We start from the raw sequence: 13,306 nt of genomic DNA on the forward strand, positions 1-13,306 counted from the left end.
ATATATTTATGAAAAGTATGCATATTTTTCCCCAACAAAAACAAATTTAGGAAGAAGGAAGGCACTGTGTTACATTTTTTGCAAATCTCTGTAACACCTGGCTTAATAGAAGACAGCTAGATTCTCACATTTGCTTCTGATTTCTGATGCAGTATGACATGCAGTGGAGTTTCTGGAAAACTCCACTGTACACTCATGAGAGAGTAAGCGAGAAAGGAAAATAATGTCTTTATATTATCGTGAAAATAGTTTGTCATTAAAGATCCCCTGAGAAGGCCTCAGGGACCCCCAACAGTTCCCAGACCACGCTTTAAGAACCACTTTAAGTCACCATTGCAATCATCAATTCTATTTTAATAAATTATACCTAATATTTATTAAGTTCTAGGTATTAAGCTAAGTGTTTTAAATTCATTGACTCTTAATTCTCGTAACAGTCTCATTAGACTGGGTACTCATTATTGTCCCCATTTTACAGAGAAGGAAACTGAGGCAGACAAAGTTAGGCACTGTGCCCTGGGCCACACAGTGAGCAAAGGCCAGGGTCCACATTTCAACCCACTGTGCCTCAACACTCTGCCTTTCCAAAAAGACTCAGTCTTGGCCGGGCGTGGTGGCTCACGCCTGTAATCCCAGCACTTTGGGAGGCTGAGGCGGGCAGATCATGAGGTCAGGAGATCGAGACCATCCTGGCTAACATGGTGAAACCCCGTCTCTACTAAAAAATACAAAAAATATTAGCCGGGCTTGGTGGCAGGCGCCTGTAGTCCCAGCTACTCGGGAGGCTGAGGCAGGAGAACGGCGTGAACCCAGGAGGTGGAGCTTGCGATGAGCCGTGATCGCACCACTGCACTCCAGCCTGGGCGACAGAGCGAGACTCCGTCTGAAACAAACAAACAAACAAACAAACAAAGACTCAGACTTGCTCATCAAGTGACAAGGCGCTAGCTTAAAATATCATCCTGCTGCCACTTGAGTGCTTAACATATATCAAGCCTCTCACCCAATGTTGTTTTGTTAAATAGAATTATATGTGCATGACATATTAGTTAATCCCCACCTTACATTTGTAAAGTAGGTCTTCTTACCCCCTTCTTTTGTAGATGAGAAAAATGAGGCTCTGAGAGGTTAAACCTCTTGCCCTCTGTCTCAGAGTTAAGGAGCAGAGACTAGATTCCAACCCAGCCCTATCAGTCTCACTCCTTCGTGCCTCACCCTGTGCTGTTTTGCATCCCATTAACATGATGCTACATTGCAAAGGGCTTTTTACTTAGGGTTCTGTTAAAGCAGGGCCTGCCTGCGTCCAGTGTGGTCCACGGGTTTCTCAGTGCTGGCCAGCCACCTTTTGTGCATGCAGATGAGCTGGGCGAGGGGCCTCTGTTAGGTCTATTTGCATTGGCAGCCTGGGTAATTGCATGTCCTAATTGGTACAGCCACACACACTGTGCTTCCACCGTTCGCCTACCCTGGCACGGAGGTCCTTTTGGAAGCAGGTGCAGGCCTCTCCCCGTTTGTCCCTCCCAGTGGCCTTGGTAGCCTTGGTGATTGGAACGAAGCCTCGGACACTGAGTTCAACAGCAAATAACTACCCAGCCGGCTGTGCGTGCACATGGCACAAAAGGAAGCCGTAAACTGGTCACGATGAGCGGGTGGGCCGGGCGCCCTCATGTGTGAGCAGTGCACCTGGCTGGGGTTTCCCTTTGGCCCTGTCCCTATTCCTAATAGCTACGGAGAGGCAGTGGGGTATTGAAAGGCATGACCTCCAGACCTAGACAGCCTGGGTTCAAATCCTGGCTCCTCTGCTTCCTAGGTGTGTGGATTTAGTCATTTAACCTCCCTGAACCTTAATGTTCCAATCTGAAAAATGGGTAGAAAATATAGCATCTTCTTTATCAGCTCATCATGGAGATTAAATGAGTTAGTACGTGCAACAGGCTTGGAATGGAACCTAAGACATACGTGTTTCTTAAGCACTTTGGACGTGTCAGGCACTATCTTCTATGCTTGATCGATTCAGTCCCTGGGAGGTAGGTGCCATCTTCGGCTCTCTGGGATGGATGAGGAAACTGAGGCACAGAGAGGCGAAATGTTCTGTCCCAGCTTGAAGAACCCCAGCAAATGGAGAAGGGAGGAATCAAACTCACTTCTTCCTGAGTCCAGACCTCTGAATCTCAGTGTGCTACTACAGACGATAATAGAGGGATAGGGCTGCAGACGGGATACCCTTTGAAGCTTCCATTGTGTCCTCAGTTCCTGGTCTCTTAAGGTCCATCGAATTGTTTTAATGAGCTGAAGTGGCAGAATTTTGTTCATTGAATATATTGATTAATAACTAACTCAGAATGGTTAGTAACACACATTCGGGACACATCATTTTACAGATAAGAAAATTGGACATCGGCTAATGCAATCCTAGTACCCAGGTCTTCTCCATCCCTACCTGGTGCTCTTTCTACATAAACAAGAAGAGTAAAGGTGGATAGTTTAAAAATCACAGCAACCCACCCCCACCCCTCAGAAATGGGAGCAAGGGGCCAGGATTCAGTAGACTAAGTATTGATTCATCCTGAACCGAGAGAACCTGGGAAAAATGGAAACAGACCCACGTGTCTTTGCAGCAGCAGCGTGGGTCAGGTAACCTGCTTCTCGGAGCCATATTATGTTTAGCATATTTCTACCTGATTGAAATTGACTCTAAACATGCCCAAGGTTGAATGGGAATGGAGGACATTATTGCATTTAATTATTTCTCCAGAATAAAAATGGATTCTAGCAGCAGCTTAGAGGTAAGGCAACAGCAGAGCAATTAGAGTTTTGGAGCTTGCGCGCAAACATTTGAATGTGCAATCATTGTAATAAGTACATTAAAATAAAGTAAGTCAAAGGGTTGCATTAGCATAAATAACTCAAGGTGAGAGAGTTGGATTGATTAAGAATAGAGAAGATGATGCCAGTTGATCACAATTGCGAAATAATAACCCATCTGTCCTCTAGGCAGAGATTGTCAGGGGAGAGAGAGTGTTAATTGGTAGAGTTCCCCAGTCTGGTTTACTGCTCATTCTTCTTCCAGCTTTGTGTGGTGGGCATGTTCTAGTAGTTTTACATACACTCTTCCTCACTGAATTACCCAAGAGGTGAGGTGTTGTTTGTTTGTTTTGAGACAGAGTCTCGCTCTGTCACCCAGGCTGCAGTGCAGTGGCACGATCTTGGCTCACTGCAATCTCCATCTCCTGGGTTCAAGCGATTCTCCTGCCTCAGCCTCCTGAGTAGCTGGGACTGCAGGTGCGTGCCACCACACCCAGCTAATTTTTTGTATTTTTAGAAGAGATGGGGTTTCACAGTGTTAGCCAGGATGGTCTCGATCTCCTGACTTCATGATCCGACCGCCTCAGCCTCCCAAAGTGCTGGGATTACAGGTGTGAGCCACTGTGCCCGGCCTGAGATGGATATTATTATTATCCCCATGGATACCAAGGTGTTATCATCCCAATGTTTTAAATGAGGAAACTGAGACACAGAGAGTTTGAATCACTTCATTACTAGCAGTGTAGCCTCGGTCAAGTTATTTAACCTCTCTCTGCGTTAGTTTCCTCCTCTTAAGGAGTACTAATACTGTCTGTTTTGGTGAGTTTTCAAGAAGATTCAAAGAACACAGAGCATGGGCCACTTGGGTGCTGGGCATATGATGGTTATTTTTTATGGGTCTGCCTGGAGACCTCCCAAGATTGGTTTTGCGAAGGGAAGGGATCCTGGGTTTGGCTTTCTGGATCTTGAGTCTCCACAGAAAGGACAGAAAAGCCAAAATCTGTTTGCCCCTTGGCAGTCAGATGAAGAGTTAGGGGGAACATGAAGTGATATGTCATGTCCATCCTTGGATGGCTGGATAAAGAAAATGTGGCATATACACACAATGGATGTTAGCTTCAAAAAGAAGAAAATCCTGCAACATACAGCAACATGGATGAACTCTGAGGACATTATGCTAACTGAAAGAAACCAGTCATAGAAAGACAGATAGTACACGTATTTATTCTGCTTCTATCAGCTATCGAAAATAGTCCGAATTCTAGAACCAGAGAGTGAAATAGTAGTTGCCAGGAGTTGGGGGATTGGGGAGGAGCATGGGGAGTTGCTGATGGACAGGCATAACATCTCAATCATGCATGCACAATGAAGAAGCCATAGAGACCTGCTGTGCAGTACTATAGCCAACAATATAGTAGTACATGCAACAATATACAACAATTTGCCGTATGTTGCATATAGTACTATATTGTTCACTATAGTTGCATAGTCAACAATAATACACACTTAAAAATTGGTTCAGAGGGTAGATCTCATGTTAAGTGTTCTTATCACAGTAGTCCCAGCACTTTTGGAGGTCGATGTGGGTGGATCACCTGAGGTCAGGAGTTCGAGACCAGCCTGGCCAACATGGTGAAAACCCGTCTCTACTAAAAATACAAAAATTAGCTGGGCATGGTGGCACATGCCTGTAATCCCAGCTACTCAGGAGGCTGAGGCAGGAGAATCACTTGAACCTGGGAGGCGGAGGTTACAGTGAGCCAAGATGGCGCCGTTGCACTCCAGCCTAGGTGACAAGAGTGAAACTCCATCTCAAAAAAGAAAAGAAAAGAAAAAAATGAATTGGAGGGGGGAAGCCAGAGAGAACGCCGCAGTCACTATAGAAAATGACAATGACTCTGAGGGACAGAAATTCTCAGGACTCCAATTCTCGCTGACTGCGCCTCTCTCTGACTTTTCTGGAAGCGATCTAGTATCTGTGAGCCCTTTTGTTCCAGAAGACAAAATATTTTCCTTCCCTCTTATACTCAAATCTTTTGGGTTCCCATGGCAGCTGAGTAGCATCTGGGGCCAGGCAGAAGTTCACAGGGCCACCACAAGCTAATCATCGCCATTGTGGTGGCCTGTCTTGAGTAGAGAGCGGGTATTAATCATGAGTCCCATCAGAATCAATGGTGGTGCCTCTTCCTGATATTACACATTAGCCAGAGGAATTGGCCATTCTCTGATTGTCAGATTAGCTTCATTGGCCGTGGGGGGTGGAGGGAGATGATCGCAGTGTTTTCTGTCTGGTTTTGCTTGGCAAAGTTCAGCCAGAAAGTGATGGAGAACAGGAGCTTTTGAAATGGGGGTTTGTGGAGGCTTTCTGTTGTGTGGCAGGGAAACTTGCTGATAACAAGGAAAGAGAAGGGCCCCAGAATGACACTTAGGATATGTCTGAAGAGAGAAAACGAAGATGTCCATCAGGGCAGTAGCTCTTCTGGCTTACTCCCTGCCCTTTAGACATTTCTAGAAACTCCTAGAAAATGGGCTTAGGGACAGAATTTAAATTTATGTTCTTGGAGCATGGGAGTCGTCAATAGATTTTTCTGTCTGTTGGAGGGAGAAAAAAATTGGCTCCTGTACCTGACTCAGCTCAAAGGAAGAAAGGAGATCAGGTTAGCTCCTGGATTAATCGGGATGAGTTAGACCATGCTACAGTAACACAGATCCCCCAAATCTCAGTGACTCAAAGCAGCAGGGGTCAATTTCTGCACACTGAGGGTTGGTGGAGTCTCTACTCCACATGGGCCTCACTCAGGGATGCATGACCTCCACCAGCAGGAGTGTGGCTGGATATTGTGGTATCCAGGGAATGACACCTTATGGGTTCCAGTCACTGCTCTTGGCCATAGCATGTTTCCTGTCTGTGCCTAATATGCAAGGGATAGGGACATACAATCCTAACACATGCCTAGAAGGAATGGAACAGAAATGATTTTTCATAGCTTTATTGAATGCCACCCCTGCCCCATCAGCTCCATCCTGACAGACGCTAATATGAGCAAAGACGGTGATACCCATTATTCCACTGCAGGGGAACTGAATGCTTCTTGATTTACTTCTCAGCAAAACACAAGAGGCGTGATACAATAGCAGGTTTTAGAATCAGGCAGATGCAAGTTCACTGCCTCCCCAACATGAATTTGTGCAAATTACTCAACATCCCCAACCTTATTTTCCACCCTTTTCTGTAAGGTGGGTGAACAGTAGTGCCTACGTTGGAAATTATTTCCAGGAGTTAAGTGAGGTACTGCATCCAAGGGCTTAGCATCACACCTAGCACGTGATCCATAGTGAAGAACGTATCACAACAAGCTCCTCATTCTATAAAATGGCAAGATAAATACATCCAATTGTCAGTACCCTATAAGTAATACCTGTGAATAACTTACTGTGGTGCCTGGCTCATGGTAAGAGCTCAGAAAATGCGCCTGAGAGGCTGCTTGGGACTCTTCGGACTCTTCAAGGGCCTCTGGATAGAAAAAAAGGGAAAAGAGGAACATCAGCAGGTTTTGTTTAGGTTACAAGGATAAAGATGTACTCTAGGTACCAACTGAAGGGGATTTTTTTGTAGGTATCTGTGGAGAATAAGAAAGACCAGAAGCAGAAGGCCCTCATTTATAGATCAGGATATAAAAGCAGTTCCTGTGTACAACCAGTAGCTGCCCTGTGACCCAATATGGACTGGTCAGCTGTTTTTTTCTTGGTTCTTTTTCCTTCCTCCTACCTTGTTACCTCCCAGCTCCCGCAGCCTCAAACTCCACGTGCTTCGTGGCTGCTGCTTACTGTCTCTGTATGACTTCCTGCAACACAATAGGCCACTAGCCAGCCTGAAGATTGCAATTTGGAGGTCACACACCTCTAGCAGATTCATTTAGCTGGGTGGGAGGGGCCAGATCTTGTGGTTCAGTGTCAGCTTGCAGTACTTAAGGGTTTTGGGTGATGGGTGTAATAAGGATCATACAATTTCCTGGAAGTGGATAGTGTCCCTGGTAGCCCAGAGTGTGGGGCCTGTGAGCTGCCTGGTTTGAATTCCAGCTTCACCGCCAACTAGCTGGGTGACCCTGGGCAAGTCACTTGTTCATGGGTGCTTAGTTTCCCATCTGCAAAATGAAAGTCATAGCAGTACTCAGCTTACAGAATGGCCACAAGGTGTCTTAGTGTCAGAGCCTCCAACAAATAGGAGAAATTCGTGCTTACTGCTAGGAGCAATGGAGCAGAGGCTAGAGGGGCATCTTTTTTATTTTTTATTTTTTTGAGACACAGTTTCACTCTCCCCCCAGGCTGGAATACATTGGTGCAATCTCAGCTCACTGCAACCTCCGCCTCCCAGGTTCAAGCAATTCTCCTGCCTCAGATTTCTGAGTTAGCTGAGACTACAGGTGTGCACCACCACCCCTAGCTATTTTGTGTGTGTGTGTGTTATTAGTAGAGATGGGGTTTTGCCATGTTGACCAGGCTGGTCTCAAACTCCTGACCTCAAGTGATTCACCTGCCTTGGCCTCCCAAAGTACTGGGATTACAGGTGTGAGCCACCATGCCCAGTCCTAGGGGCACCTTCTTCTCCAGGCCATCACTAAGTCGTATGTGGATGGTGAGGACAGAAGCAACTAACCCAGTCCCAGAGGAGGAGGCCTTTTAACTCACACTCCAGCAGAGCAGGGGTCTGCATACATTTTCTTAAAGGGCTGGACAGAAATATTTTAGGCTGTTCAGACCAGAAAGTTTCTATTGCAACTATTCACTCTGCTATTGTATCAGGAAAGCAGCCATGGACAATACACAAATGGACAGGTATGGCTATGTTTCAATAAAACTTTATTTATAAAAAAACACAGGCAGTTGTTTGCTGACCTGCTTGGGTGGGAGCCTTGCTGAGGGTCAGCTGCTCTTGGGTACCCCTGCAGATCCGCTGTTCAGGCCCCGACACCTTTTTCCTTGGGAACTGGTAAGAGGCATATTTCAGCCCTCCTTAAAAGGAGGACTAGCAGGGATGCCGCCCATTGCCCCTGTGTTTCCATAGCAACTGGGGCAGCTATATGGAGCCATTACTGTTCTCTGTGGCTTCAGAGGTCAGGGGCCGTGTTGTAGGACACTGGATACGCTTTCAGATTAAGGCCTTGGGAATGAGCTTTAAGCAGAAGCAACATGTTGCAGAAACAATTTGGGGCATTGGTTGAAGGATGCGTTTGATCATTCGACTGATCAAAGTAACCAGGACCCATTTACCCATGGAGGAGCTGAGTTTGGGGTCCAGCCCTTCTGGAAACATCCATGCCATGCGTGGTCTCCAGAATGACTCCTGATCTTTGTCTTGACCCCAAATGACTTCATCACTTCTGTTCCATGTACACACATGAAGAGCCAAACTCAAGCACAAGAGTGTCACAAGTTTGCTTTGCTCCAGGACTTAGCGTAAAGTTTATTCTACAAGGGCTGCATTCCTCTAAAAAAAAAAAAAAAGAAAAATTGCAGCTGGTTTCTTTCCGCAGAATTTACAATGGCTCGGTCTGATTTCTCTTATGGGCATAGATATATGAGCATGTTCTAAAGGCAATGGAATGTATATAATATCCTACCAATATTTTTCCCTTTATAACTTTACTATATCATTTCCAGCCCTTAAGTAAACCATCACAGCACTTTCAGCTGGAATTTAAACGGGACGCTGGAACAAAATGTTTGTTACTCAGTGGCAAAGACAGTCAAGGAAAGAAACTGACTTGAAAAGGTGTGGTTAATAAGAAGCATTAAGAATCGTAGTCATGGCACTTTAGAGCTTGAAAAAGCCTTGGTTTCTGGTTGGAACATCTCCTATTTCCAGATGGGGAAACTGAGGTCCAGAGAGAGACATCTTACCAGAGGTTAAACCAGTAGCAAAAGTAGGATGTGAAGCTATGGCCCTGGCTTCCAAGTCCGTATGACTCACTCTTCAAAGGCCAGTCTGCTTAGCATGATCTCTCAGTCAAGTTTCTCTTCTGTTTCTCTCCCCTCTTCTCCAGGATGGCTACTTTTCTCATCGGCCAAAAGAGAAAGTGCGAACAGACAGCAACAACGAGAACTCTGTCCCCAAAGACTTTGAGAATGTCGACAACAGCAACTTCGCACCCAGGACTCAAAAGCAGAAGCACCAGCCTGAGTTGGCGAAGAAGCCACCGAGTAGACAGAAGGAGCTTTTGAAAAGGAAGCTGGAACAGCAGGAGAAAGGAAAAGGACATACATTCCCTGGGAAAGGCCCCGGTGAGGTGCTGCCTCCCGGGGACAGAGCCGCAGCCAACAGCAGCCACGGGAAGGATGTGTCCAGACCGCCTCATGCCAGGAAAACTGGGGGCAGCTCCCCCGAGACCAAGTATGACCAGCCCCCTAAGTGTGACATCTCAGGCAAGGAGGCCATCTCTGCCCTGTCCCGTGCTAAGTCCAAGCACTGCCGCCAGGAGATTGGGGAGACTTACTGCCGCCACAAGTTAGGGCTGCTGATGCCTGAGAAGGTGACTCGGTTCTGCCCCCTCGAGGGTAAGTTCCAACCCCGCTGGCTCAGAGAGGGATCTCCTGGCCACTTCCTCCTCCTGCCCAGCCCCATTCTGCTCACCTTCTCAGACCTTCTGAGAAAGGCCACCCTGTTTTCCAAACCCCAGATGAGCACACGAGATCTGATGTGTTCTAGTACTCCCTGAATGTTGAAGTCTTGTATCAGAAAAATTTTGCAAAATCAGATTACCTTTTGTAGGTGCTTTAACCCGTTGCCTTTATGGCAAAGGATGAAATTATAGTGAAATCGGGAGCTGATGTGATGTTGGCAGGAGCCAAGGGAGCTGTATTGATATGGTTTAGTTTCTCTTTCAATAGAATATTGGGATTAGAATTGACATGAATATTATTGTAATTGATTATGATTTGAGAGGTTTCTAATTGGTTGCATTAACTTCAGAGGCTCTGTAACTTTCCATTTTCCTTCATCAAAAGCTTCTTTCCCTCTTCTCTTCTCTTCTTTTTCTTCCTCATATGTTTCCTGTTTCCCTCCTCCTTTCCTTCTCATTCCTTTATTTTCTTTCTCCCTTTTTCCTACCTTCCTTCCTCATTTTCTTCCTGATTTGTTTCTCCCTTTCCTTTTCTTCCCTCTTCTCATTCCCTTCCTTATTTTCCTCTCTTCCCCCTTCCTTCTTTCCTATTTCCTTTCTTCCTTATTTTAATTTTCTTTCTCTCTCCTTTCCTCTTTTCTTCCTATTTTCTTTCTTCCCTTCTACATTCCTTCCTGCTTTCTTCCCTCTTCTTTCCTAATTTTTCTCTCCTCCCTCCCTCCTTTCTTCTTTTCCTTCCTTCCTTCCTTCCTTCCTTCCTTCTTTCTTTCCACATTTCCTTGCTCTTTTCTTTTCCCCTCCCTCTTTCCCTTCACTGGCACTCTTTTATGTGCGGATGACCTGATGATAAACCAGCTGTCTTGCTGAGACACGGAGGGATCTGAGCTCTGATCCAGAAGTTCACAGGCAGAGTGGAGGGGCCATCTGAAGATGGGGAGTCCAGTTTCACTGGCGCATGTGTAATCGTGCCATTGATGTATATTTCTTGGTAGTGATTTTCACCTTCTCTAGTGCCCTCGGAAGGGGAATGACAGCAGCCACAGGGGGCTGCTGAGGCTTTGGTGTGTGCTAGACACCGCACCAGGCTCTGTGCAGTCAATTTGTTTATCACACCCACCACTCTCTGAGGCTGATGCTGATGTCATGAGCCCAGTTTTTTTCAGATGACAGATGTAAAATCCCTCTCCCAAGGTCACATGGCCTTTAAGTGATCTTACAAACTTACTGTTATGGCAGGAAATTTCGGACCCATTCAGAGTAGAGAGAACTGCAATGTACCATCACCCAGCCACGTGGTCGCTGGTTATTGACTCGTGGTCACTGTTGTTTAGGGCAGGCCCCCTTCCCTCCAGCTAGCCCCTGCCACCATAGCTTACGATAATCCAGCCTCTGGGAACACTCTTAAATTTTACTTTTTTCCTTGGAGAAGATATTCTCAAAATGTTTGTGAATTCGTTTGCTCAGTGGTTTTCTCTGTGGAGAGGGCGGATAGCATCCAAAAGGCACCTTGCCACAAAGAGTTGGTGCCACTAGCAACAAACAGAGAGGAATGCATTTGAAATAAACGGGTGTGGATTTCATTCAAGCTGAGCTACCAGCTAACAGGGAGAGTCCTTTCTGCTCTCAGGGCCTAGATTTCTTATCTGTCCAGGGAGCAGCTTGCATTCTAGGGGTATTTTTGCTCCACCTTCCCTGGGAGCCTACTTCACTCTTTACTCCTGGCCATCCCTCCTTCTCACTGGGCCACACTGCAAGGCCAGCCCAGCTGTCCCTCACAAAGTGGCCAAAGGTTCACAATACCCCCTTGTTGCTTCTAAATCCAAATACCAACCCCTGCTTTTGTTATCTCCAAAGGGAAAAGACCCTTAAATGAGCACGGAGGCCAGCAAGGAGGCAACAGAGAGCTCTGGGGGCTCTGATGGGGTTGGGGGCATGTCATAGTCGAGCTAGATGGAGTTTGGGGAGGTGTCAGGGTTAACAGATGCAGCTGGAAGGGATCCACTGAGGTGCTGCTCAATGTCAAGGCATAAAGTCAGAGAATCAAGCCAGCTGCAGAATTGGGGAGGAAGGGCTTTCTGTTCCGCCAGCATTGGTGCATCCGGGAGCCATGCAAGGCTTTGCCTGGTGTCCTCCTGAGAAGGCAAATGCTCAATTCGCCCAACTCTCTTGATGCAGAAAGGAAGTGCAGCAAGAGAATGGCTCCCCAGAAAAGTAGACTAAAAAGACCTCTTAAGAGAACTCTTCATTCGCTACTCTTTTTTTTTTTTTTATCGAGATGGAGTCTCACTCTGTCATCAGACTGGAGTGCAGTGGCATGATCTCGGCTCACTGCACCCTCCACCTCCCAGGTTCAAGCAGTTCCCTGCCTCAGCCTCCCGAGTAACTGGGCTTACAGGCGCCCGCCATCACACCCAGCTAATTTTTGTATTTTTAGTAGAGACAGGGTTTCACCATCTTGGCCAGGCTGGTCTTGAACTCCTGACCTAGTGATCCACCCACCTCGGCCCCCCAAAGTGCTGGGATTACAGGAGTGAGCCACCGCGCCCGGTGAGAACTCTTCATTCGATTCCCTGGACAGATAAGAACATGAGGCTCATAGAGGGGAAGAGACTTGTGCCAGGTCCCCCAGTTAATTAGAGGTGTTTTTCATTTAAATATGTGCCTCTGTGTTTACCACTGGTCACAGAATAGAGGATTTAGATCAAATAGGAGGTGGCCACATACACTAAGTGCACAGAAAGAGGGCTGGATGGATAGACAGCAAACCTTCCTTATGGCCCCCATCTGCAGGGACAGGGTGGCAGCAGGGACAACTTTAACAAGTGCATCTATATTATTTTAGTTTCTAGTAGCAAGCATGTGTCTGTGCAATACTTTTGTTTTCTATCTGTTTTGTTTTGTTTTGTTTTTTTGAGACAGTCTCGCTCTGTTGCCCAGGCTGGAGTGCAGTGGTGCCATCTTAGATCACTGCAACCTTCAACTCTCAGGTTCAAGTGATTCTCCTGCCTCAGCCTCCCGAGTAGCTGAGATTATAGGTGCCTGCCACCTCGCCTGGATAATTTTTGTATTTTTAGTAGAGGTGGGGTTTCACCATGTTGGCCACGTTGGTCTCAAACTCCTGACCTCAAATGATCCACACACCTCGGCCTCCCAAAGTGCTGGGATTACAGGCATGAGCCACAGTGCCTGGCCTACACGATACTTTTAAATAGAAAGATTTAGAAAGAAAAGCTTCCTTTCTGCCTTGCAGTTTCACCCTTGTCTAAGTGGTCCAGGTGGTTCCTGTCTATATTCTTGATTAGATTTGGCACACAGAGTGTAGCAATAATTAAGTGGAGTGCAACGTTTCCAGAATCTTTTGTTAACCTGTGCCTGGTGGAGAAGTTTTGGAGGCCTGAGTTGAATGCCATTCCATGAACGAAATATTGAGCTCCTTCTGTATATCAGGGACAGCACATTTGTTCTGTGAAGGGCCAGATCTTAGGTATTTGAGGATTTGGGGGCCAGTCTTTGTCACAGCTATTCAAGTCTGCCATCCGTCATAGGGCAGAAGCAGCCAGAGACCACACATACACAAATGCACTATCTTCCCATTAAACCTAACTTATAAAAATAGGCTGGCTGGGTGTGGTGGTCCATGTCTGTAATCCCAGCACTTTGGGAGACTGAGTTAGGCAGATCATTTGAGATCAGGAGTTCGAGACCAGCCTGGCCAACATGGCGAAACCTCATCTCTACTAAAAATACAAAAAAAATTAGCTGGGCATGGTGGTGTGCACGTGTAATCCCAGCTGCTCTAGAGGCTGAGGCAGGAGAATTGCTTGAACCCAAGGGGCAGAGGTTGCAGTGAGCTGAGATCATGCCACTGCCCTCCAGCCTGG

At 46.5% G+C, this 13,306-nt stretch overlaps 1 protein-coding gene across 2 annotated transcripts in view; it reads left to right on the plus strand.

Moving 5' to 3' along the window:
- Positions 1-13,306, plus strand: part of XYLT1 (xylosyltransferase 1) — a 367,921-nt gene that overhangs the window by 203,396 nt on the left and 151,219 nt on the right. For both annotated transcript variants that reach the window (XM_031007129.3, XM_055365348.2), the window contains one exon: positions 8,850-9,360. In XM_031007129.3, the coding sequence (XP_030862989.2) occupies positions 8,850-9,360 (511 nt within the window). The remainder of the gene's footprint in view (positions 1-8,849; positions 9,361-13,306) is intronic.

The sequence above is a fragment of the Gorilla gorilla genome, chromosome 18 (assembly GCF_029281585.2).
Source record: "Gorilla gorilla gorilla isolate KB3781 chromosome 18, NHGRI_mGorGor1-v2.1_pri, whole genome shotgun sequence".
Taxonomy (NCBI): Eukaryota; Metazoa; Chordata; class Mammalia; order Primates; family Hominidae; genus Gorilla; species Gorilla gorilla.